Source organism: Lepisosteus oculatus, chromosome 3, assembly GCF_040954835.1.
Source record: "Lepisosteus oculatus isolate fLepOcu1 chromosome 3, fLepOcu1.hap2, whole genome shotgun sequence".
Classification (NCBI taxonomy): Eukaryota; Metazoa; Chordata; class Actinopteri; order Semionotiformes; family Lepisosteidae; genus Lepisosteus; species Lepisosteus oculatus.
In genome coordinates, this window is record NC_090698.1 from 2391795 (window position 1) to 2418446 (window position 26652).

The window sequence follows — 26652 nt, forward strand, 5'->3', positions numbered from 1 at the left end:
CTTGTCTAGTTGGGCTTAGAGCTTTGCACTGGGACTGCTGTTGTTCCCCTGAGGAACGGTCCTTGGCCAGCTGTGAGTGAATGAGCGCTAGTGATGTTGTTGGGGTAACCCAGGGCGGTTAGGTCACATCCAAAGGGTGTCCTTCATTTTGGTTTGTCTAAAGCTATGGAAACCAAGATCAGCAGTTGATTCTTTTAAGTTGATTCATAAGCTCTTAACCCTCGTCCGTCCAGACCGGAGAGCGAGCAGACCCCTTGTATATCAGTCGGTCAGGTGTTCCTTTTGTCTTGCTGCCTGCTCCAGCACTCTGGTTTATCGGAGTGTGTACGGCACTGCACTGTGGTAGAGTTGCCTGCACTTTCAGCGTTTCCAAGAATGGACTGTGCTAGAGATTCTGCAACTTTTTGTTAGCATGCTTTACCACACTTATGGGTATTCCTCCATGCTTTTGCAGGGGTTTGGAAAACTTTGAACGCAGCTAGGTATTCAAAATCCTAGGATGTGCTGATAAAATGAGCCAAAGAAAGTCGAGCTGAAGACAGGTGAAAGTGACGAGGACGTGAACACAGGGTTCATTGTTTTACACACTTCACAAAGTGTTGTGGGTGTCTGGAGCAAGCTGTTCAGCCATGCTGCGGAAGCCAGCCTCCCAATACTTCATCATTGAAGAACCTACTAGAGATTCCTGTGTCTCCTCTTATATCTTTAGAATATCACCCAGTAAAGCTTCACTGGGAGAACTGGGAGAAATAGCCGCTATACGTTCCTGAGAATTTTTCCTGCAGTGTGGTTGCTGAATCCAGCCAGTCAGACAGTGTCTGAGTAGCCTCTTGTAGCCTTCTTATGCTGCTTATTAGAATGGAGGCCATCCCTCTGACTCACTGCTCCCCTAATACTGCCGCTGCTGTGCTCATGGCCATGCATGACGTTCAAGCATCGTGGATGCAGACCGGACGCAAGCCGCCTTGTAATGATTACCTGATTCCAAAGGAGCTTCCAGGAAAGACATTACATCATCCGCTGAGCCCCCATGAACTACATCCCATTCCCCACGGGCATCTCCCATTTACATATACATGTTGCAAAACACAAAGCAGGTCATCCCACTGCAGGGCAGTACAGTATAAGGCTCCAGCATGAAGGGGATCATCAGGCATGAGATTCGGGTGATTGTGCGGAGACCGTGGTGTCACCCGCCTGCACTGAACCTCACACGTTAGATATGTACTTTTAAAGTACAATTTCTTTTCCTGGATATTAATATTAATAAAGCACTGCCCTGCTGAATAAAGATATACCCCACCACGTGTGCATTGTCATCTAGAATTTATCTTTAGAATTTATTCTCACCTTATTTGGTTCAATATATTATTTCTGTTCTTGTTCATATTCATTTAGTTGTTGCTGCTAAAAAATAGTCCAGACTTTTTTGCCTTTTTGACCTTTATGACAAAAATTCAATTAGTAAATTATTTGAGGCGATTACTGAACATTTGTTGTTGTATTTAAGAGTTGCGAAAGGGCTGGGATAAAACACAGTTTTAACAAGGGTGGAACTGCAGAAGTATACATAAAAACACTGTACAAAGTGCAAAAGTCTGTTGTTTTTTTATCCTATTTTTTTATTTTTGTAATAATGTTTTTAAGTAAGATACAGAACTACTTTAGTCAAAACGTTTATTACATTTCCCTTGACAAATTTATGGTAACCACCCAAGTCTGCTTTAGTCCCACTGTAAATGTTTGGAAAAGTGATGGCTAGAGAATGCTTATGCCTCATGTTTATTTTCTGTTACTAATTTGTTAGTAGTAAAAAAAACGCCCATCCCAAGAGATGCAGTATGTTGCCCTTTTAGGGTATTTCCTGGTGGTGACTTCAAATGTTTGGTAAATGTACTTGAAACTGCACTCAAATACCGAAATGTCATTGGGTTTCCCTGTGACTCTAAAATAAAGTAAGTCTTTCCGAAATTGACGCGTGTGTGGAGATGGCTATGTTACAACTGTGGAATTTGTAACTATTAAACCTTTTTTTCTGTTCAAACTTTAATTTTACCAAAGCCAAAACAGCTTGTAACACCCTCCTTACAAGGCTTAAAATTAAAAAAATCAATTGAAAATTAAAAAAGGAAAAAGCCCTATTGGACCTGTAGTACATCTGTCGGCCTCTGGGCTGTACGCTTCACAGAGACATTGGTAACCAAGGAGTGTAACAGCCGTGTGTTCTCAGCCAGACTGCTTGAATCGCATGTCACACAGTACAGCGAGTGGAAGTGATCGAAATAATTATAAGAGCTAAAGTACAAGCTCACCTTTCAGGAAATCAATTCCTAGGGAGCCATCAACAGGGGTTTAGAAGATGTAGGTCTTGCCTCACCAGTAATAAGATTTAATAAGATTTCTTTCAGCTGACAACTGCTGTAATGGTTACACAGATCAGATACTGTGGTGTATTTTGTGATCAGGGTCCTCAAAAGATTCATTCTCAAATTACAGGCAGTAGGCTTTGACGAAAACACACGTTTGGATTGAGATTTGGTTATTAAATAGAAAACAAATACAGATACCAATCAGGAATATTAAAACTAGTGTTATGTAATTTGTGGAGTACTACAGGGCTCTCTGCTAGGACCATTGTTGTTCTTAATTTCTATCGGTGACATAGATTCTGGTATAGGAAGTAAACTGCTCATGCCTGCAGATGACATGAAAGTGGAAGGATTAGCAGTTTAGAAGAAGCAATTACATTTACACAGCATGCATGTGTCAAAACCTTAAATGAGAAACACTGAACAAAAAGAGGCTATTTATTAAATTAGGGTATCTTTAAAATTGTATAATGCACTATTTAAGGCTCTTTTAGAATATTGTGTAAAATACTGTTTGTGTATGTGAATTGATCCCAGGATCACATCCAGCACTTTTTTGAAAGAAACCACGTATCAACCACATGGCTGTTTAACCTGCTCCATACTCCCACAGCACTTTGTGCACAGAGATGCCTCCTGTTTTGTTGTTTTTAATGTGCTTTCCTGTAGCTTCTACTGAAGAGATCACTTTTATGAGCCGTATACAATTTCTTGCATTAGGAATTTGTCTTTTGTGCTTTTCTACTTGTGCACCTTGGTTCGTGTCACACTGCTCCTGCTGAAGAAGTCAGGTGGGCCGATTCTGACAGTGCCGTGCGCGGTTTGAAGCAATTGGATCGGGTCGACTTGCGGCCTTCTCCGTTCAAGAGTTTTTTTAGCCTGTCAGCTTAGGCCGTACCTGCGAAGCCAGGAATGTACCCGGCTGCTCTTCCCTGGGCTGATTCCCGAGCAGGGGCATAAAGAAAAGTTTGTTTCCAGGTGTGTGTGATCAGGGATGGGGGGAGGGGAGCACAGCGGACCGGGAATCATGTGCTTGAGTCAGTAAAGCTGCTAGCAAGTACGTTTTAGCAAGGAACCCGTTCCTTCCCGATCACATCTCATTATTTCCTGTTTGGACCTCCTGTGCTCTTGCTTGTCGTGGCTCCCTCGATAAGGAATCAAAAAGCACACAGCGTGAGGCGTCAGTTTTGTTTATCAGAAACAAAATGCCCAGGCTTCAGAAATGCCTTGACCTCAGCAGCCTCATCCTGGGGGAGGCTGGTGCGAGTCCTGCAAAAGGAAGCCGTATCAGCCTCTGAGAAAGGGTGTTTATTCTGTCTGGCATGGAGAGCGTGGAGCAGCCACAGAGCAGTAGAAAGAGTAGGGGGCTTTATTGCAATATGCCATGGTGTTGATAGGGCATGTAATGGTCTTGAAAATAAATGTTTTTGTTGTAATTTGTGATGTGTATATCTGCTTTTGAATGTTTTAGCTTTTGTTGTGTAATAGATGTAGACAATAAGGGAAAACATGAAGCTGAGCAGGACCTTAATTGGGGATACAGGCCCAGAGCTCTAGAAGATTTCTAGTATAAACCTGTCTGTTCCACATTCTGGATTAAATTCCTGGACTTCGATTAGTTCAAAGCCAGGTAAGAGAGTTAATGTTTCACAAAATTATAGCTGATTTATTTTGGTCCAGAAAGGCCTTTCTTTTTTCTTCCTTGGTTTCAGCTGAAACCCAGCCAGGAACGCGAAGGGTCAGAGCACGGCTCTGTCAACAGCACTCTGAAATAGATCAAGCTGTTTCTTGCAGCAGACTGTTAGCAGTTCGAGTTCCTGAATGACGCTGGTTTTCTGTTTAATTAAACTAGACGAGCATTAAAAAAGCAAAGCCGTTTTTGCATTCCCTAATAAGGCCGTGGTTGAAAGGTTTCCAGTTGTTTTGCATCGTTTTTGTGGCGTTGAGACAGGAGTGGGTGGCACCACAACTGGAAGGAAGCTTTTCTTCCGATGTGACTGATGCCATACGCAGGTAGAGAAGGTTTGCCAGTGACAGCTCTGCCTGAACCAGGCTTGCCCTGTGCTTGAAGGGCCGGTGTGTCCTCAGGCTTTTAGTCCAGCTGGGCTTGCAGCGATCCAGATTGGCTCAGTACTGGTTTCGCCGGACAGGTTAAATGGCTTCTTCCAGCTCTCCGGGTGCTGCTGCTTGAAAGACACCTAGAAAACCTGCAAGCAAATCCGAGCTCCAGAACCAGGATTCTGGACCCCTGTGATAGACTTTCCATTAGAAGGCCTCTTTTCGAAAGATACTAGTGAAGCATCCCATTAGTTACTACTGCTACCCAGGAAACGTGCAGTGCTTCGCCTTGTCCCTTTGGTTCTGTATATGGCCAAACCATTTCCTGTTTTTTAGGTTTCCACTATTCCCAAACTTTCCACTTTTTCCATGAACCCAGTGTGTCCCACTACACCTTTCTGTGCTTTCACCTCGGCAAAGGTCCTTGTTCCAAGAATCCCAGCATGGCAGAAGGGCCACAGATGATAGGATGCTATTCAGCCCATCTGGTTTTTAATTCCTCTGTGTCCTTACTGGTTTCACTGGCCTGTTTGGTAGTCAGTGGTTAATTTACCTGAGGATGTCATCCTGATGTTTCATGAAGGAAGCCAGCATATTGGCTGGAATAGTTTACTGCAGACCCCCACAACTCTTTGTGTAAAGAACACCCTCCTGTTCTTTATTAAACTCCTTCTCTGGTTGCTTTTAGCTGTGCAGTGACTTGCGAGCATCTATGGTTCGTGGTGCTGATGTGATATGCCATTTTATATGAGCTTTGTTTCCATCACACCTGGAACTGTGTTGTGCGAAGCTTTCTGGTACACTGGCCCTCTGGTTTCCAGATTATGTCCTCACCAGGTGCTCTGAGCAGGTTCCTTCCACTTCCACACCCTGAGGGTGTGTGTGTTCCCAGAATCCTGTGCAGAAAGCACAGTGCAGCATACTAACAGTGGCGTACCAGGTGCGCTCCTACCGTCGTGACTCAAAAAAACATCTCTTAAAGGAACTAGGATGTTTATCCACGGCAACTTCCCTAACGGATTTAACTATCCGTTTTATTTTTGTATAAAATGTTTATAGATTCTGACCTAAACAAATGCGGTATGTTGTACACAGTGACGCACAGCGAGCAGTATTACAAACTATTAGAACACTGGGAGTGATGCTTCTGTTAAAAGTAACGTTGTGTGCTCCCCATTGGTCCTCCAGCAGCACACACCTCTGCAGGCGATGACGGCGACAGTTCCTTGGCCTGAGTCTCACCAGGGCCTCCTGTTGATGGTGAGATGCCTTCCTGTGGAGCTACGAGTGACGGGCAGGTTCGGTCCTCCGTCATCCACCCTAGTCGCGGCGCTTGTGCTGTGCTGTGGTACTTGGTTGTGCTGTGCTGTGGGTTTGCAAAGCACATCCAGGATGGAGACTCTTGCGTGCTCTGGCTGTCTCTGGTGGGGCTGGGTGGATCAAAGGGTGGCTGGCTGTAGGAGAGAGAATTAACCAGTGAGCTACTCCAAACTGGTCTGTGCAATATGGTCGTCTCTTTTCTGTCTTACAAGACAGCAGTATCCCTGAAAAACAAGGACTTTCAATTCCCAGATCCTTTCTTAATCCTTCTTCATACAGCTCAAGATAAGTGGCACCACTGTACAGTTAAGCACCCTCCGCGCTCCTGCTGGTGTCAAATCCAGGGCCACTTTGCAGGCTCATCTTTAAGGCTGGATCTCCGGCCCCGGCTTCTCCGTTACAGCGGAATTCATCCTGACCATCCGCCATCTGGAGCTGCAGATGAGGCATCTCTCAGCTCACCACAAAACCACTGCCTGCCCTGGGCCCCAGGTGGCTCGTTTCTGTGTAATGAAGGGCAGCTGATTTTACTCAAGGAACGGTACCCCCAAGATCAGAGGCACCCCTACCGGCAGTTTTTACCCCTCCCCCCTCACGGGGAGCCTTGCAGTGTCACAGCCATGCAAGTGATTCCAGTAACTCTTTGGCTTTCTGCCGTCGCAGAGTTCTGCTGCAGAGCTGTCTTTCCCTAGAAATAGTGTTTTCCAGAGAGCTGAAGAGGCGAGCACATGTAAACAACAAAGCTAACATTCGGAATTGATCAACACCCCCAGTCTCAGCCTAAACAATACATGTGTGTCATGTAACAGAACCTGGCTGTGAGTGCATTTCCTTCCCAACTTCTCAGCTTTTATTTAGAATCTATGATTGGCAAAAAACCTACAGATTTTAATTGTGCTTTTATAATGGAAGGGGAAAGTGGCGCAGGCTGTTGAGGACCTGGACTTCTTACCAGCGTTGGGGGTTCAAGTCCTTGCTGACCTCTATGGTAGCCTGGAGCAAGGTCTGTCCTCCAGCTGGGGTTACAATAGGTTACAAAAGGGGGGTTTACCTAGTTATTAAAATAATTATTTCCCTTTGTTACAATGTGTATTTGGAGTTAAATGCAGCCTTCAGATGAGATGGTAAACCGAGGTCCTGACTCTCTGGTCATTAAACATCCCAGGGGGTTTCTTTGAAAAGAGTAGGGGTGTTACTCCGGTGTCTTGGCTAAATTTCCTACTGGTCTTTACCAGTCATGGCCTCCTAATAATCCCCCTATCTGAACTGGCTTCATCACTCTGCTCTCCTCCCCACTGAGAGCTGGTGTGTGGGGAGCGTTCTGGAGCATCATCCAGGTGGGGCTGAACACTGGGGGTGGTGGAGGGGATCCCCATTACCTGTAAAGCGCTTTGAGTGGAGTGTCCAGAAAAGCACCATATAAGTGTGAGGAATTGAAGATTATTATATTATTTTATTAAAGAAACGTTCAGGACCAAGGAGTTCTCAGGTCTGTTTGAGCCTATATCAAGGTTCAGGGTGTGCACTTGACGTTCAGGCCCCCGTGTTTTGTCCTACAAAAGCATTTCAGCTTGGATTTGCTGACCATTTAGAGGACTGTTCAGACCCTCTTGTTTTAATTAATGAGCAACAAAAGCTAATTGTTGCCAGGTGTCTGTGGTTGTGAGGCTACACAGCGCTGGTTTGCGTGGTTTATGGGAAGTCCACTCAGGCATTCCTTCTCATGGATTCCTAATCGCAGCCATGGCGCAGGGCCATGACTTAGATGGGCGTCTGTCTGGGAGACCTCGCTGTGATCTGGCCAGTGAATTCTGGGGCCCGATCTTGCCTTCTGAGGGCTGCGGCTGAGTGCATGGGCATTTCGGTTTGGAGTTCATTCGTTTTCATTTCGTGTTCATTCATGGTGAGCGTGCCCATGACGAGCAAGGCAGTCTGAAGCTGCGTTCAACAGAGCGATTCTGTTAGTGGTTGGCCACGTGCAGTGAAGGCTCTCCTTGACTTTGCTTCACCACTTGATGACTCTCGACTTGATGACCACTTGATGAGCCAGAGAAATCAGACACAACCTTTCAAAAACACTGTACTGCTGTCTAGGCATTTGGGGGCTTTCTGGGAGAGATGACCCATACATTTTCCATCTGGGATTTTGCTTCAGGATAAGCATATTTCTCCAGAAGTAATTCCTCTTTTCATTTTTTCTCGGGAATGAACTCGGGAATAAACTCAAAAAGATTGATTGTATTTCTGTACGTGGATTTCTTTTAAAAAAAGACAGAACCTGCAGCTGGTGTTTGTAGCCAATAGGCAGATGAGGTTGCGTTTGGCAAAGTTTTAACTTGCATTGAAAGGGAGAATCTGACCTGTACTGCAAACTCTGTACTGTAGCTCAGACGCGAAGTTATTAATGCCAACTGAGTGAAACAAACCGTGGACTTTGAAAGCACGAGGTGTTTACCTAAAGTAGCATATCAGTGTGAAATAAACTTTTTATTGAAGGTGACACCATGAGCACCTCAAGAATCAGCTGAGGTTTCAAATAGTTTTTCCTTTTTTCCTTTATCCAAGTTGACTAACAGAGCCATTAAAATGAAGCTTAAAAACTCACCAGCACAGAGATAATTACTTGCAGTCACATGGGAAGGAAATTGTCTCCTCACACTTGTTAACTGTATGTAAGGACAAACCTCTTTACACAACGAGTAGGGGGATGTTGTGCAGTCTTTTGAGTCCCATATAGTCAATACTGGGACCCTGTGGTATTGTTCTGGTGCACTTTTGGTGAAATAAAAATATTTTGTGATACTTGGAAGTTGGTCCACCAAAAGCCTGAAAATCCTCCTTCAGTGTAAAAAATAAACAAAACTGAACGTGATTTGTATTGTGGCATACTATAACTGTTTTAGAGGGCAAGACTTACAGTGCTGTTAGCTAAGCATTGCCTGTAAGCACATAAAGGAGAAGGGGGTCACATGGTTTCAGGGAGCTCCTGCATCTCCAGGGGGGCCAGTCTGAACTCCAGGTCACACGTTTTCCTGCAGAGGGGGGACCTGGGTTGTTTGCAGACTATAAGCAATACCTGTCCTCTTCCAGAACTCGATACCCAACGCAGAGGTGTGATGAATCATAGTAGTACCTGTCTGTCTAAGGGCAAAACCTCTCCAGTCCTTGAGCCTACAGAAAAGAGGCAGGCTGCCACGTGCCTGGGTAAACATTACCTCACGCTTGGCAGAAGGGTGAAGGAGCAAATGAGATCGAACTGCAGGTTTCATTTTTAAAGGCTGAGGACTCTTGAAAAATACCAATGATAAAATTCCAATCCAAATGTGTAAAAGCGTTAGCAGAATGAGTCAATCGCAGTGGGGAGAATCTGCCTCTCTTAGCGCCACTGTGATCTTTAACACAAATCCACTCGCAAAACTCTAAAAACCCCCAACCAGGAATACCTACATTACTTCAGGCATGAATTATACCAGTTGCAGCCACAGTGTCCTCCTCACATTCTTCTCCAATGCTGTGCTGGATCTCAGGATCTGTGTGTGTGTTGTAGAGTTTGCTCGACACTTCTAAGCAGTCAGCAAGCTGGACCGATCTTCTGACAAAGTGAGGGGGAGTGCATGTCTTTGTTTTAAATTTGGACTGACACTCTCTGACACTCTCTACCTTGACCCACCTAAAGCAGGGGTGTCCAGTCCTGGTTCTCGTGGGTCGCTGTGTCTGCAGATTTTCTGGGTGTCTAAAGCAGCAAGACATGAAGAGCTGAGAGAAGCTGTTGAACTGTCCAGTTAATTCAGTGAGCAGGTGATCTGGATTGTGAAGACCTGAGGCGGAGTGAAATAGTGAAACACTATTATTTATCTTGCATGACACTGTCAGCAAGTGCAGCAGAGCTCAGTGAAATCTTACCAAAGGCATGAGGCCGAGCCGCCACGGGGTTGATGTGTCTCTCAGATGCATGGCGATAAAGCTTGCTCTTTCTGTTTCGGTATTCCTGCCTCCTGTCTGCGTAGGCTGGAATTCCGGGCCGTCCAGTTCATTTCTCGTATGAGGGCCCTCTTCTGAGAGGGCTGGAGGAGAAGAAACAGGAATAGGAAGTCACTGTTTATGTTTTTGGGAGGAAAAAAAAAGGAACTCGGTGATTAGGTATTGTAAATTAGGGGATGTGACAGTATAGACAAACATTCGTTTAGAAGAGAAACCCGTTTATTGACAAATAGTCCTGGAATTCCCCCCAGCGCAGGCAGGCGGGACTTTTAGGAGATTCTGAGGTGACTGTGCACCTGTCCCTGTCAGGGCTATCGATGAATCGGAGCCCAGCTGCCCTTCCTGTTTCCGAGCTGTTCGAAAACTGTTTTTGCCCCCGGCGGCCCCGGCCCCTCTTCTGAGGCAGGTCAGGGGACAGGACGGGGTTTTTCCCCAGTCAGCTTCGAAACCATTAATGTTTCGTTTTCACTCTCCAGAAATTGACTGCAGCTACCTTGACTTCAGAATTCAAACCTGAAAAGCAGGTTTATAAAGACAAAATGTACAAACAGCGTACACAGTGTATTACTATTATCAGACACCTCTCTGGGATTCGTAATTCTGGCCTACGACTGTGCCAGCTTTGGGATGCTGTGTAAAGCATCAGTGTGATTGCTAAATTGTTTCCAGTTAACGGTGATTAATGCAACAATTAAGAGTTAGCTTTGGCAATGGAACGGAGGGGGTGTTTTGCTTGGTGTAGGGACACGAACACCGCAGAGAATCTTCTGGGCTGTATCAGGGCGATGGGTCCAAACATGGAGCTGTTCACAAGTATTGATTAAATAAGTAGACCTGCTAATTGATTAACAAACATCAGGTCAGCACATCAGCGAGGGCCACACAACATTAGGTCTGCTCTCACTGGTTTAATTTGGAATAATCCGGTAGAGGTTGCGGGCACTCTGCGTTCTTCCAGACCAAACAGAACAGAGGTGGTTGACAGAACAGTCCACCTCCAGTCAAGCCAGCTCCTCCTTTTACTCCCTTTTGAACTGGAGACTCTTTTTTACACCAAGAGTTGTGGGGTTGTGGAACAAGCTACCCTGCCGTGTTCAACAAACGACTCTGTAAGGTCTTTGGATTGCTTAGCTAATAGCAACCAAACGAGCTAACTTTGGCCCATTTCACGTTTGGATTGTGGCTGATTCGGGATATCATCCTACAGGTCAGGAAGGAGCAAAAAACAGCAAGAGAAGAGGCTCTTAAAAAAAGCTGTCAGCAGTTTGGGGTCACCTTTCTGGCATATTACTGTGACTGCCGTCATGACAACTGAACAAATGCTGTGTGTTCTTGGGCCTTGATGAACTTGGAACTGAGACTCACTTAAACCTGCCAAGTTTTTCTGCATAGTTACCGCTTATCTGCCAGGACCACCCTGTGCTGCTCCTGCCTGCTGTCGAACCCTGACGAGCACGAGGCCCCCCTCGTTCTCCGGTGATCCCTGGCCTTGAACAGCAGAGCAGCTCCCAGTGTTAATCAGGAATTCTCATGGGAACTGACAAAAACTGGAACTTCACCCAGCAAGCGGCAGATCAGGCATGAAGCTTACAGGAGGCAAAACCTAACATGCTGGCTCTTTCCACAGAAATTCAGGATCAATGACTACAGGCTAGAAGAGACTTGAAAAAATATGTGCGTTTGGGCCAATTAATAACATCAACATACGTCAAAAACAGAAGAAACGGCTCACAAATGGGCAGCAGGGCTGCTCTGGGAGAATTCGGTGTGATTCTGAAGGTCCCTGTGGCTTGAAAAGGAATGTCTTCAGCAGCACGTGCTGCCTGTGTTACTGGACAGACGTGACGGACTGAACCCAGAGCAGCGAGCGACACGGATGAGGACAGCTGAAGAGGGAGAGTCTCGATCCCCCGAGCAAACACAGGCTGGAGGTGATGTGGATGCCAGTGGTTCTTTTATACTGTAACCCTTGGTAATTGCCTTGAATGAAGGCATCAGCAGAACATCAATATTAATTGCTGGACTTGACTCAAAAGCGTGGAGCAGTTCAAGGCGGCTCAGTTAATCTGCTTGGCAGGGCCAGCGGGTGGCTGGCCCTTCATGTTCTTTATGGGTCAGCAGTGTCCGGGACTCAAACAGACTGCGGGGACTTCCCAGGCAGGCGACACGGCTGCTGTTTCCCTGGACAAGCCGCTTTATCCAGGTTGCTTTAGCAAAGCCCGCTGTGTACAGATGTGTGCGTACGAAAACAGGCAGTCTGAACTCTGGTGTGTCACCGCGGATAGAACGCTTAATTAAAAAGGGCCAGCACTGCCCTTCTGTGATCCTGGCAGAGGGGGTGTTTAGAGACAGGTGGAGCACTGCAGCTGTGATGCCTCTCCTGAGACACCTTTCTGAGTAATTATTAATTACGCTGCAGAATTAAAAATGGGAACTTTATGCTCCAACAATTGCTCCGTGATTTGACGATGAACCGTGAATTCAAGACACAAGTGAAGGAATTTGGCAGTTTTGTGATGTGGGTGCCATAAGACCTTGAAGGCATCTTTTCAGAGGCTGCTCTTTATTTCCTGAAAGCTGCCGAGCGCAAGGTAGACTACCCAGGTAGGGGCGAAGGGGAACAGGGAACAGATGAGACAGTAGGAGTGGAAAATGTGATGAAAGGAAAGAACAATGCAGGCAATAAGAGCTCCTCTGTCAAGTCATGCCTTGGCACACCTTCGGAGAGAGCTGTGTGTTCAAGCTGAAACTCTGTGCTCTGAAATGAATGTCACTTGTTCATCCTCCTCTCCTTTCCCTCCCGCATTCCGGGCGGGGGAGGGAAAACACTTTTTTGTGGGGTTTTAATACAGCCTCCCGCCCCTCCCCTCTCCAGAATTCCCTGAATTCAGAATCCTGGGTCTGTAGCATCGGCTTTCTGGCATTTGAGCAATTAAGACCCTCTGCCCGTGCTGTAAGACCAGCCCAGAGCTCCAATAGGAGTTTGCTTCCTGTAGAGGAGTCTCTTCTCGGTGTGTGCTCAGATAATTACACGCTGGCTGTGCTCCAAGTTGTTGTGGCATTAAAAAAAACTTTGCTGAGCTGAGCGGTTTCTGATCTGCCTGATGTCTTTAGCACTGTGGCCCCTTTTCTACTCAAGGCAGCAAGGTAGAATGATGGTTAGGAATCTGGACAGAAACTCTGGGGGTCCAGGTCGCAGGTGGGAAATTTGTGGCCCTGTGTCAAGGTACTTCACTCGGACCGCTCCTCCAAATTAGATCCTTAGTAAAGGATTCAAAACATCGCAAAACACATCAGTATTCGGGCTCCCTCTCTTTAGTAGGTTCTGATTTATCCTCTTGTTAGATATCTGTAGTTTCTCGGAAACTCTTAAGAGCTTTAAACGGCATGAGTTCAGTGCACTTTGAACCAAGCTCCCAGCATACAGTTGTTTATTTTTATGTTCTGCTCCAACTCGAGATCTTGATTTTACTTTCCATATTATGTTTCAGTGGAGTCTTCTCTGTGGGGACAGGAGTTTGCTTCAAGTGCTTCAGAGCTGGTTCCAGCCAGAAAGGTCTCTTAAAAGAAATGATGCTTGAGATACTAATGTGTCAGCGAGAGGAGATGCCTGCTGGACTTGCAGAGGATTAAGCCTTGGGTGCCAAAACAGTCACGTTGTCCTTTTAAACCGTGGCTGAGCAGAAGAAGAAACGATACCTCATCTTTCCCCTCTGGACCTGTCTGCGCTGTGGCACCAGTGAGCGCAGGGTGGCTGCTGCCCCAGGGCATCTTCTGATGAAAGGGAGGATCCGCACAAATCAGGCAGCAGCTCGGTGGGGACCCCTGCTGTGCCACGCCCCCCCAAACCCAGAGGGCCCTGTGGTGCCAGCTGCCTTGCCACTCCAGATAAACAATCTGGACACTGCCCATTGTGGAAGGACACATGGGTATTTACTGATCTCCCTGACCTCTGGCTCAGACAAAAGTTGAAAAGGACAAAAAGCTTACAACAGGCGGGACAGTGAATGATGACTGAATGACCCCCCTTTACTTCCAACTCCTAGTCTGTTAGAGGCTGGGACGTCACGCAGAGCTGAAGCGGCAGCCAGGATCTGTGAGGATCTGACGGAGGAGGAGGAGGAGGAGGAGTGGGAGGGGGTGTTTGGAGGAAGAGCGCAGGCCGTCGCGCTGTCTGTGATTTCCTGGCCTGTCACGATGAGTTTGCCTCGAGCGCGGTCCAGTGGCCTGGAACATTTACCCTCATTACAGCCTCTTTCGGCCCAGCTGGGGTTCCTCCCCCTGCACGTTGTTCCCCCCATCAAGATGAAAAGGGAATGGCCTCCCGACCAATTAAGGCCAGGTCGGCCCAGTCTGCGCCTCGGCACACTTCAGAGCTCTGGTGTCACCTCCCGGGTCAGGCATGCGGGACTGGGCTTTTCTATGCTGTGGTGGGAGGCGCAAACAACGAGCCGCCAAAGACTGCGTTTTCAGCTGAGAAGGAGTTTTTTCTGCTCATTTTTCTATAAATATGCAAAACCACCCTTGAAATCTGGAAGTCTAGAAGTTGCACACCTGACTGGTGGTCGTAAGGATTGCCTGTTACACAGTCTGATTATGCCAGTGCGAGGAAACCACACGCCAAGAGGCACAGGCTTCTCAAAAACGTACAAGCTGCTGCACGGCGTTGGCCTGTGGATGTCTGATAACACGTTTTGCCAAAGTCCTCTGAGTTCCCGCTTGGAAGCGATCTATTCATTTTGATTTTGGAGTTTTAAAAGGTGTACTGGATATGCAACAGGTTCAGAAGAGAACAAAAGTCCAGATGGTTTCAGGTCCCTGCTTGTGAAGTCATTGTAACTTGATTTCCTTTTAAACTCTTAATGAAGTTGCATCGGCTGGAGGGGCTGCAGCCTTTCCTGTCCTGCAAATAGCAAGCGTTTCTCCTTTAGATTTTCCTTTATCATGAATTTCGTGTTTTTGCAGGGGACGAAGTTCTTTGCTCAGGGACATCTACGGCCTTTTTCTCGCACTAAGCAAAACTATATTTCGTTAAAATAAAATCAGCTTTGCCACCTCTTACCAAATGTGCAATGATTTACAGTGTTGATGGCAACTCAGCTTTTCTGATGACTTTCAGTTTGTGGATTGTTGACAAGAGTGTGGCTCCTGTACCATGCTCAGATGTGAGCTCTCCCCACACTGTGTCTGTTACACATACTGACCCTCACTCACCCCTCCCCTGGAGCGCTTATGGAACACAGGGTCGGCTGCTGGTTTCTGCGTTCGTGCTAGGGGTGTTACTGATGGGTCTTTATCAGTTGCAGTGGCTGGGGTTAAAGAGCGAGAGACGTCAGGAAAGAATTAATCTTTCTCTCTTTGGCCTGGAGCCCAACATTCCCTCTCTGGCAGACTTTCACTTTCAATGGTCAGTAACAAATGCAAAAGATATATCCCGAGGCATTAAAGGGCACAACAACTGAGGTTTGGAACCAAGAGCATTGTGTTTTGAATGCCTCTCAGCATGTATAAATACATATAAACTCCTGAAGTACATAATTGCAAAAGAGGAAGGGAATGGGTTATCTTTATCTGTAGATCTCTGCTTAGAGCCAAAATCCCAAGTTTTGTTTTCATTCATCGAAAAACATAATTTGAACCAAAGGTCACTGATGCATTTTTCCTCCTTGTTCTGCTGACTGTGACACATTCCAGACTCCACTCTGATCTGCGCTGAGATCTGCCGGTCCTGCGCGCTGGCAGAAGAGGTGTGACTTATTGGAAAGTAAGGCCGATTGCGAAAGAGAAACCTTCAAAGGTGTGGTGCGCTGTCTGCGCAGAATCTGGCTTTGTGTCGTGCTGCATGTCCAGGTGCCCGTGCTTCAAAAGGCACAAAAACAGATTTCCAATCAGTTCATTTTCTGTTAATTGCTTGCTCTGCTTTTTAAGACTGCGATGAGGACTGATAAACTTGGTCACCAGATGTCCGATAGCCCTCACCCCCTGGAACGGTATCTCTGGAGCAGTTCGGATCATGTTGCCTGGTTACTGGGCCAAATGCCCTGGCAGGCACAGCGAGTGTTGGCATTTGCCACATTCATCTATTCTTATTTGAGGGCTTTTTTGCCTTAGTGGTATGGGTGATGTCATCCTCTAGAAACCTTGAGCAGAGAGGGTGTTGTAAGAATTCTGGGATGCAATTGCCTGGGTCACTGTGGACAAATAGTTTTGGCACTTTTAGGTTTTAAAGTTGCCATGAAAAAGGTCCCCAGATACAACATTCATATTAATTTATTTCCAAAGTTCGTTTTTTTTACTTAGAAAGAAAGCTTCATGCTCATTAAAAATTAAAATCCTAATGGAAAGCTCGGGTTGCGTGTCTAGAGCCTGAAACTGTGGCGCACTGTAGAGGAACAGGAGAGGGGCTCAGGAAGAATGTGGCAATTCCTGTGCCAGTTTGTGCACTGCGTGGGCGAGAGCTTGTTTACACCCAGCCGTCCTGAACCAGCATGCTGGTCTCCCAGGATGACAGCCCTTAAATGATCCATTGCTTTCTGGCTCTGCCTGGAGCCTCACTGATCAGCAGCCTCTGCACTTGAGTTGTGAATGGCTCTGTACTGTACCACCCCCCTCCCTCGTCTCTCTGCAGAGCCTTCTGGGTGCTGGAGACTCATGCCCTAGGGCTAGAGAGAGCAAGCACAGCTCTGCAGATCCTGAGCAGCTCCTGGTGACAGAACAGCTTTATGTCTTTATGTGCAGCTCATTATTATTATTCATTGGTTTTTGCTAATCCTAGTAAGAGCATAATAGTTTAACAAATGAGATGAGCAAGACAGCCCACCTAGCCCATTTGGTAGCTAACTAATCCTAGGGGCTCATCCAACTGTTTCTTGAAAGAAAAAAAAAGCAGTGTATCTGCTTCGGCGGCATGGCTGGGTAGCTTGTTCCACACTCCCACCACCCTTTGTGTAAAGAAGTGCCCCTGGTCCTCAGATGTCAATGCGCTTGCATGTAGCTTCCCTGGATCTGAAATCAACTTACTGCATCATCAGTAACTCTCAGGGGTTCTGATTACGCATCTTTTTTTTCCTAAGTATAAACTTTGTGAGTGACCAGCGAGAGGGGAGGGCCTGCAGGAGGCAGCTGGATGAAATACGCTGCTCCGGGGAACAGCAGCCCCGTCTGCAGAGCCTTGCGGTCAGGAGTCGGAGCCCTGACCACTCCTCCACAGCCTGCTTAGCGTCAGCCGCAGGTGCCGTTTTCAGGTGACGCGTCTGAATGACTCTCGGCAAGGTGTGAAGTTCTGCGTGTGTTTTTTTAAAGAGATGTAACTAAAGTGTTTTTTTCTCTTAAAAACAGTCAGACTTGTTTAAAACTGATCATGTAAGATTCCTGGGCCATGAGGCAACCTGTCAGCTCTCTAGTTTGTCACCTGTAATCTTCTACTTTTTTTTAAACAAAACTCCTTTTTGTCAGCTGCTCGTTCGACATGTTTCTGGAAAGCATGTATTTCAGTGGTGCCTAGGATAGCCCTTATAAGACTAGTAGTGCTCCAGTACAGGCAACAGGCTACCTTGTATAATTCTTCAGTTCATGGGCTAAGGGGCACAGAGTGAGGCAAGAGGAACTGCAAAGGCTTCCGAGCACCGGAATATCACTCCGAGATACGTGCCCTCTTCCTGAGGCTGAGCGCGTCTCCCTTGAACACTTCCCAGCTGCGGTTATTCTCGTCTTTACGTCTCGCTGGGCTCTGGCCTGAGATAGGATGTCCTGCCAGACAGTAGCTCTGCCAGCGTAGTGACGCACCTGCCGCCGAGACAGAGCGGCCGGCTGGTACTTCCGTCGCCCTGAATTGCCCTGTTTGTTATTTATCCCACGCGGGAGATGGGGATCACCTGCGCGTGCCCCGACCGTGACTCCTGGAGCGGACACGCGTGAAAGACCCCCCACCCGGCACTTGCACACGGTGCCCACGCTTTGCTCGAAATACGGCTGTGGGAAGTAATCTGCGCACATCCTGGTATGGTGAGGTTAGGGGAGGCTCGGGCAGAGAGCGGGGATCTGAGCCACGTGCTTGTATCCCTGTTTCGTGGGGTCTCAGGAACCTCGATTCAGTGTTGTTTACCCTTCCAAACTCTACACGGAGTGAAATCTGCCCCCAGATAAATACTTTTGCATATCTTCAGAAGTAAACGTAATTTGCATAGCGTCGACGTTCTGACCGCAGAAGGTGACGTTAGCCAAGAGCCGGTATCTTTGTAGGTACATTATTTCTAATTTTGTCTCGACAGTGACGGCAATACACAACGACAACGACACATGCGCGGTTTTTAGTCCTTATGCGCAGTAATGGCTCCACCTAGTGGTCGTCGTTCATTATTGCCGCGTTAACGTCTGTTACCTTCCGTAGCCGACAGGAAGCAAGACGTTTCTCTTTCAGTCTTCTCGCCTTGTTTGGCAGACGAACATGAAAAAAACAATTAGCTATGACTGCTCTCCTCCTATATCTTTCCTTAAGATTTTCGTTACAAAAAAGACCACTGGGTGGCGCCCTCTGCAGGACACAACTGTACGTGCAGCTTCAAGAGCTAACAGAATCGGGGAATGAAAAAAGTATTTTTCATAGCAGCGTTGTAACAAAGGACGGTCGCCTTTGCTGACGTCAGATTTCAGTGCGGCCGTTCTCTCCAGTGCAACCCTTCACTGAAGTCATAGGCAGGAGTGTTTTTGCTCCTGCACGCACTGGGAATCTGTTCTGGGAACACACTGCTATCGGAGTCGGAGCTCAAGGTCATGTGTCGGGCGGAAGGTGCGTTGATGCTCAGGGCGCCCAGAGGAACAGCAAGACTCCCGAGTGAGAGACTCCCTCTGCCACTGCTTTGTTGGAGTCACTTTAGGAGACAAAAAAAAACGGAACTGCATGAGGTCATCGCAGCAATGTCAATGGAGCAGAGAAACGGTGTTTCGATTTTGTTGCGCTTCTTAGTGTTCAGCTGGTCTTGTGTTGTTCCTGTCCGTCGGTTGTGGGGCTGTGTAACAAGCTGTAGAACACTCTTTCATCTTTAAAGAAACAGCTGGGTTAGGTCCTGGGATCAGTTAGCTCCTCGCAACCAAACGAGCCAGATGGTTTGGAAAACCTCCTCAGGGTTAGGTACCTTTCTACAGAGTCCGGAAGATCACGGGGGAGGCGCATCAGTGTGACACAGTGCTGTGAACCCCATTGGTGAGTTTCCTCGCCTTGCGCGCCGCTGAATTTCGTCCTCGCCCCTGTTACCTGGCGGCTCAGGTGTTCTCGATGCAGTTATCTGCTGGTGTGAGAAAAATCTTCAGGAACTAGAGCAAAGTGAGCCGAAACAGGCTGGAAATGTAAATAGAGGGGAGGAAGTCTGAATGGTTCTCGGTGGTGTGTGGACAGCACTAACGGCGACCAGTCCACCCGTTTCAATTATTGCGTAGTACAATACAGAGTCACGGTGGAGCTGGACAAGCCAGGACACACACACACCTACTGAGGACATTCAGGTGGGGAGTTGCGTCAGCATGCGTCGGCTGCAAAGGAACAAGTAAGAGGTTTATTCCCTGCTGAAAAGAGAAGAGAGAAAACACACCTGATCATGGCTCCACGGCTGAAACGTTGTGTTTTCTTTCTTCTCTTTTCAGCAGGGAATAAACCTCTTGCTTGTTCCTCTGCAGCCTACTGAGGACAGCTGAGGTGCCGGTTAGCCTCGACGGCAGAACACAGGACGGTGGGAGGAAGCCCACGTGGAAATCATGCAAACCCCACAGAAGGTGGCCCGGGTCGGAATCGATGCCAGGACCCATGTGCGCTCACCGCCGCGCCACAGTGCTGCTTTTAGAGCAGACCCGGCAGGGGCAGCAGCCCAGCAGCGACACAGCCCTGCTTTCAGCCGGTCGCTGCCCCTCGCTGGCGCGGCTGAACACAGCGGGCGGGGTGCATTTCAGAACATTGTCCTGCGTGCCCACCGGCAAGGTGAGCACAGCGAGCGCGAAGGACACTGGCCTTCGGAAAGCAGTGTGACCGTGTTTAGCTCAGCCCCATGAAGCACGTTTAGAAAGAGCTGATGCTAGACGCCGCAGAGCGGGGACAAGCAGGTACTTTCAATGATGCAAGAGGAGTCTGGAGGCATTGGGTGTCTCTTACTTGACAGAAGTATCTGACTTGACGTATTTGACAAAAGACTGTCGAGGGCCAAGTTTATCAGTCATGTAATTCATTGGCATCTTTTTAGTAGGAGTGTTCCCTCGGCGTGTGTATTTAATTGTAGTTATTCGAGAATGCAGAGAGGTGGAGAAAGTACAGCGAAGAAACGCTCGGGCAGTTCGTGATTGCAATGAAGATCACACAGCAACAACGGTTCTTTCAGCTCTCTCTTCTTCCAGGCAGAAGGGGGCTTAAATGCTTTAGACTTTAGGACATCTAATGCTATTTTTAAGATTAAATGGATACAATAAGCAAAGTGTATGGCATATAACCCCCAATCTGATATTTCAAGAAGTAGGGGGGTCTAGAGTTTTTACTAAAGTGTAACTTTGACATTGGAAAAATCCCCTTGAAACGTGCCAGTTTTCATAAACAAGTACTTCTGACGTGGTCACTTATGTATAAACATAACTTTTCCCCACATAGATTTACTATCTGGACCAACAAATATATAAAAAATAGAAATAAAACCTTATTTTTTAAAAACTTGGTCAAGAATGATATCATTTGGATTAAACAATTCATCAAGGCTGATGGTAAAATATATAGTTACACCGAGTTTGTTAATAGATACAATATTTCTATTACTTTGGATCAGTATTTTGCTGTAATTAATGCGATTTCTGGGGAAATATTAACTCTTTTAAGGAGTTGTAATAGTAGTCCTTTAGAAACATTGGAAGAATTTACAGCTCATATTAAACTACAAGGAAAGGATATTGTGAGTTGTGGATGTAATAACCAATTTTTGAGATCCCTGTTAAAAAAATGATCATTTAATTGTGACTACAATATATTGGAATTCCGCATTTGGAAAGCGCATTGATTGAAGAAAAATGTGGATGATGCCCAATAAATATTGTATAACCAATAAAATAAAGGAGGTTTCATACAAAATAATTCATCGAATTTACCCAGTTAAAACTCTTGTTACCCAACGATTTAAAATTAATATAGATGACAAATGTGTTTTTTGTGACAATAGCCCTGAAACTATTCAGCATTTGTTTTGGTTATGTCCCAGGGTAAAAATGTTCTGGACTTAGTTGCAGCATTATATTAAAAAAAGGACGAATATTGGTATTTGTTTTGTTGAAAAATATATTATGTTAAGTTTCAGCCCCAGTGAAAACAATATAAAAAATTCTTTTGTAATAAATTTAATTATTACACTGGCACGTTATCACATACATAAAATGAAGTAGTCTGGGAGGTATCCTGTGTTTGAGCATTTTAAAATGGAAGTAAAGGGGTATTTGCAGACTATTTCGAAATGCCAAAATATGAAAGCGGTGCGGACATTATTTTTATTTAATTTGTTTAATCTTTTTTCATAACTTGAATTGATGTAGTAGTATGTACCCCTGACGTTATTTTTGTTTTGAATTGTTATATGTACTCTTGTTTGTATTGTAATGTTTGTTCTTTTGTTAAGCATAAATAAAAATAAAAAAAGCCCTCTCTTCTTCCTGATGGGCGAGCCTTCCTTCCCAGACTGAGCTCTGATTGGTTCAGCCCCACGTCAATCAATTGGTCGAGTCGGTCTCCCCAGCTCCGGATAAGCGGTGTTCGACTCCAAAGTTTCTCCGACCGTGTGGGAGTTATTTTTAAACGCTATGAGGAGCTCGGTCCTGTAGGAAACAAACTGACCACAAATAACCCGATTCTGTAGCGGCAGATTTGACCCAAGAAAAATAACCTCTTTGCCCCAAAAGGGAGTACTGGGCGTGTAGCGGACTGGAGTTAAAATGGGCTCCAGTTACTCCGTGCTGTCCAACATTCCCGACGCTGAGGAAATCATGAAGGAGACTGGTTGTAAGTGGCGTTTTGTTGAAAAATTAAACAACACGCTTTGTTTGCAACTTTGCATTTCTCGATGAATCACACGCGGCAGTCGGAGAGCGTGTCCCAGCCCCGAGCGTGGTTCTCTGTCGGGGCAGATCCGGCTGGCAGGGGAGTTGGGGAGCTGGGGTGCGCTTGGTGAAAACAACATGAACACGAGTGACACATCACCCCCCCCTGCGCCGCTGGGGTCCGGCGGTCAGCAACACGGTTCGGTGGTTAGTGTCCCGCTATCCCGAAGACCGGAGCTCCGACGGGCTCCGTGGAGCGGGCTTCCCGGCTCTTCCGATTGCGTCCTGTTACACACCAGCCCGGACTGGGGTGCAAAACGTATAGAATACACACAGATCAACATCTGTACGCAGGCAGACATCTTATTGTTCGTGTAATTCGGATTAACACACTGACAGGCGTCAGTCACTCGGTGTGGACCCATGTGCTGTCGAGCCGGGGTTCTCTCTGAGTGCAAGTGTCGAGTCTCCTCGCCCAGCGGGCACTCCGTACCTCCTCAGGCCCCGGAGCCACCCCCAGCTCCGTGAGCCCCCTCGATCCGCTGGGACGGAGAGACCGCGGGGTCTCTGCAGAAGAGCCGCCCAGGGCAGCAGGCTCAGCGCTGCCCGGGACTCTCGGCAGTCGGCCGGTGTCTGTGTGTCTGGGCGGATCGACCCGGGACGCGGTTCCGACTCGCACCTGGTGCCGTGCACGCAGCGGCAGCAAGACACGATTTCACACCTTCGCTGTCCTGAAGGGGTCGTGGACACCGCTGATGTTTTCAGCGGAAAGATTAACAACGGAAGGGTTCGGTCCAGGTGGCGGAGATGGCAGGACAGCCCCAGACGGTGGAGATCTCTGGGGCACGCCCAGCGCCTCTGTCTGGGCCGAGTGCTCCTGGTCCGCTCCTGCGTGTCGGCGCCTGACGGGATTCCTCTGCTTGTGCTCTCGCCCCCAGTCTCCCCCTCGCACCTGTCCCGCCTGTACGACCGCTTCTCCGTGCTGGACAGGGAGGAGAAGGGCTTCCTGAGGTGAGCCGGGCCGGGGTCGCGGCGCTGGACACGGCGTCCGTTAAGACCACCGTACGGGCGCGGGCGAGAGTGAGAGGCGGGTCTCTACAGACGGATGAAGAGGGGTCACGCTTTTTAGTGCAGCGGCTGTGAAATGCCATTTTATGAGTGGACAACAGGACAGGTCCCCTGCTGCATCTGAACCTCAGCGCTGTCCGCGGCAGGTCCCCGTCTGGGGTGGGCGAGGGCGTTTCTGGGGTCGTCTCCCAGGGAGCTGCAGGGAAGCCATCGGCCGGAGTGCTGTGGTTCAAGGGGCCAGTGTGGAGTTAAAACGTCATCACTTCTGCCCACCCGTCTGCGTCTTGAAGTGTTTGTTTAGGGGGTCTGTTATCACCCCAGTGTCACCCTAACATTTTTTAAGTTGGCGAAACGTCGGCTGTCATCCTGTTCAATTACTCGGCAAATATACACACACGCACGCACGCGCAGGCACTGCCAGCCTCGCATCGAGATGTGCTGTGGCACTAAAGAAGGATTGCTCACAGTTTAAGGGGAGAACATTACAGGTGTTTACTGGGAGCGGCTTGTTTCTGTGTTACACTAGATTTCCATTAAGGGCAGCGTGGAGCGGGGTGGAGCAGCGGGGCGCGGGGTGGAGCAGCGGGGCGCAGCGGGGCGCGGGGTGGGGCTCGGCGAGCTGGGCGGAAGCAGGGGAGGGAGCAGAGCTGTCGGCCGGCTGTCACTCACAGAGGGGCTGTGTGTGCGTGAAGAGGTGGTTGGGCCGGGGGTGTGGGAGGGTCACTGTGTCTCCTGTCTCTTGCAGTCTGAGTGATTTTCAGCACATCCGCGAGCTGGACCTGAACCCGCTGGGCGACCGGATCATCAGCGCCTTCTTCGCCCCCGGGTAGGGTCGCCCTCTCGCGCCGCCTGCTGGACGGGCTCTTCTCTGCATGTCGGCTGGGGGCGTCTCTCGATAGCGTAGCCTCGCGGCCCGATCGCTCGTTCCATCGCTCGACAGTTAACCGACCCCCCACCCCAAACCTCGCCCCGCCTGTCCGCGGGGATCCCCGTCTCTGCGGGGCGGCTGGGTGGGGTCACTCCCAGCGCCCAGTCCCGCGGTCACTCTGTGTGTTTGCCGCCAGGGAGGAGAAGGTGAACTTCCGCTCCTTCGTGAGGGTCCTGGCGCACTTCCGGCCCCTGGACACGACCCGGCCCAGGGACCCCAGCAGCCCCGAACCCGCCAACAGCCGGACCAGCAAGCTCAAGTGTGAGTCCCACGGCCGCTGGCCGGCAGAGTGCTGTGGCCGGGGTGGACCGTCCTGACCACGGTGGCCGGAGAGTTGGCCCGGTCTTTGTCCTGGAGATTTGCAGTCCCGCGGGTGTAATAGGGAACCCCTCAGTCGGCAATTTTGAAAGACTGGGATCATTTGAGCTGTGATCGGTGTGATTAGTGTAAGTATGCGGAGTAAGTGATTAAGAGATCGTTTGAAACAACAATCTGAAGACCCTTCAAGGATTCTCAAAGGCCAGAGTTCCCTGACCTGAACAAATGACTTGCTTCATTGATTGGTCCCTGAAATGCGTTTCTAATCTTTAGTGAACAGGTGGTTTAGGGTGATTCATTTGCCTTCCGTTTGAAAAGAGCATTCAAGAGCAGGGCCTCTTCCTGTCTTAGCAGCTAAGCAAAGCTGGGGTGGGAGAGCTCTAAGGAAAACCAGGTGGCTGCTGCAGGTGGGGTGAGTGGACCAGTAGGTGGCGCTCTTCACCATCGCTGAGGACGAATGCTCAGATTCCTTCCAGTGTAAACGCTGGTGGGCTTGTGTGTGCCTGGTCTGCGTGCTGATCTGTCCCTTGTGTCGCCATTGCAGTTGCCTTCCAGCTGTATGACCAGGACAAAGATGGCAAGATCTCTAGGAGCGAGCTTCTGGAGGTGGGTGCGGACGGCCGCTGGGCTCGCGTGTCTGAAGAGAGCCCTGCTTTGTGGGACCCGGTGCTTGCTGATACAGTCAGTAAGGCTTTCACAGCCCAGGGCTGAGGAGGGTCTTGTCGGGGCTTTTGAGCGCTTGAACAGTTTAGCATGCAGACAGGAATGTTGAGAAGAAGAGAAAGGCAAGACATGATAGACAGGGGTGTCCAGTGTTCACGGTGGGACACACTTGTGTTTGCATATTCATAGGAAAACTTTCAAAACTTTTTTCCACACATTTCAAAATTTGCTCAGTGCCTTCTCCTTCCAGATAAACTCCCGTTCAGTCAGTCAGTACTGGACTGTAGATTTCTGTGGTCCTAGCTGGTTCAATAAAGGGTTCTGTCCTGTGCACTTTGACTGTGGTGGCATTGCCTGCTGAAACCAACAAGCAGTCTGTCAAGTCCAGATTGGGCTTAGAGGTCAGGGGTCACTCCTTGCCGCCTCCCCCCCAGGTCCTGCGCATGATGGTGGGGATGCAGGTGACCAACGAGCAGCTGGAGAGCATCGCTGACCGCACCATCCAGGAGGCTGACCTGGACGGGGACAGCGCCATCTCGTTCGAGGAGTTCCGAAAGGTGCCCATGTCTTCATGTCCCTCTCTCCCTGTCCCCCGGGCTCCCCTACTGACGCTTCCTGTCACTGTCTTTTTGTCCACCACCTTCCCTACTGTATGTCCACCTCTGCCAGTCCTGTTCTCTCACCTTGCTTCCTGAGTTGCTCTCTCTTCCCTGCCCTGCGGAGGTCAAAGGTCAGACAAACCTGTGATTTGTAAGGGTCTCCGTTTCTGGGTTTATACTGCTGCCAGTGTCTTTAGCCTCCCTTTGAAGGTGTAAGCCACAACCGTCAAGCTCATCTGTATCGTTCGGCCTCTCCTTATGCTGCTGTGCAGCACCCTGGGTGTTTAAGCCAGCGGGACGTCTGAGACGCCCGGATGTGACCCGGGGTGACGGTGTCCGCCTCTGTTCTCGTCCGCAGTCGCTGGAGAAGGTCAACATCGACCACAAGATGAGCATCCGCTTCCTGCGGTAGAGTGGGGGCCGGGACAGATGGCGCCCGCAGTTTCACACAAACTGGAGTCCTTCGGCCCCTCGACCGCTCGCCGTTCTCGCTGGCGCGTGCCGGGGACGAGGTGGAGCTCTCCAGGAAGTCTAGATAAGTGTTCAAACCGCTCTGACAGCTGCTTCTTGACGCAACTCTGTTGGGTTATAATGCTCCTTTTGGTCAGGTCTTTTCCCTTACAGGAAAAAAAAACAACAAAATCCAACATGTCTCCAAGTTATTTGGGGGGATTGTTGTGTGGAATGACTGGCACGCATGGTGCTGGATGGGGCAGTCATGCTTTTTCCTGGGAACTCCTTCTGTCCTGCAGTGCGGTGCTTCCCAGTACTCCTGCAGAACTGTCAGGAAAACCCGGGCTTGCACTCTCTTCTCCTTAACCTCCATCATCAAGTCTTAAAATCCATCTTAATAAAGTGCTGCTAATGTTTGAGTTCTGTCTTTGTGGTTTACTAAGGATGCAGGCATGTTTCTAAATGTGTAACATCTAAATCTGTTGTTATCTGATAAACTGGACCCTTTTGCTACCTTGAGCCTTGTCTCGTCTAAAGATATCTTGGACGGGCCCAGTGCTGTCCAGACCTAGCAGATCTTTATAAAAATGACTTTTCCTGTAATTTGACATAGCTTGGAAACCCCCTGACTCAAGGCTTAAATGCAAACTGTTTTGGTGCTAGATTGTAAATCTGCTCATTAAAAGAAGAGTTTTAAGATAAAGGTGTGTGTTTCATTTTTTTTCAAGAGTTGGTGGTGCTCAGAAGATGGTGTGATGACATTTTGAACCTACCGTCTTCATAGATTAAGACATAGATTTAAGTCTTATTCTTCCAAACCTGCATTACGTTGCACCTGCCA

At 48.2% G+C, this 26652-nt stretch overlaps 1 protein-coding gene and 1 long non-coding RNA gene across 3 annotated transcripts; one reads left to right on the forward strand and one right to left on the reverse strand.

The window, feature by feature from the left end:
• Positions 1 to 9363: 9363 nt before the first annotated feature.
• LOC138237886 (uncharacterized) lies at positions 9364 to 11150 on the reverse strand. Its single transcript, XR_011189208.1, has 3 exons — positions 11125 to 11150; positions 9651 to 9811; positions 9364 to 9565 (listed from the first exon to the last, which is right to left on the reverse strand). It is a non-coding gene; the product is annotated as an uncharacterized lncRNA (long non-coding RNA).
• A 10290-nt stretch (positions 11151 to 21440) lies between these two features.
• chp2 (calcineurin-like EF-hand protein 2) lies at positions 21441 to 26514 on the forward strand. 2 transcript variants are annotated; one of them, XM_006627601.3, is made up of 7 exons: positions 21442 to 21744; positions 22721 to 22793; positions 23596 to 23676; positions 23915 to 24039; positions 24641 to 24702; positions 25194 to 25316; positions 25717 to 26514. In XM_006627601.3, the coding sequence occupies exons 1-7, from the start codon at positions 21678 to 21680 to the stop codon at positions 25768 to 25770; spliced, it is 585 nt and encodes a 194-aa protein (XP_006627664.1). In that variant the 5' UTR covers positions 21442 to 21677; the 3' UTR covers positions 25771 to 26514. The 2 variants fall into 2 exon arrangements, with proteins under 2 accessions (XP_069043882.1, XP_006627664.1); XM_069187781.1 differs by lacking the exon at positions 23596 to 23676 and having other exon boundaries at positions 21441 to 21744.
• The last annotated feature ends 138 nt before the right edge of the window (positions 26515 to 26652 follow it).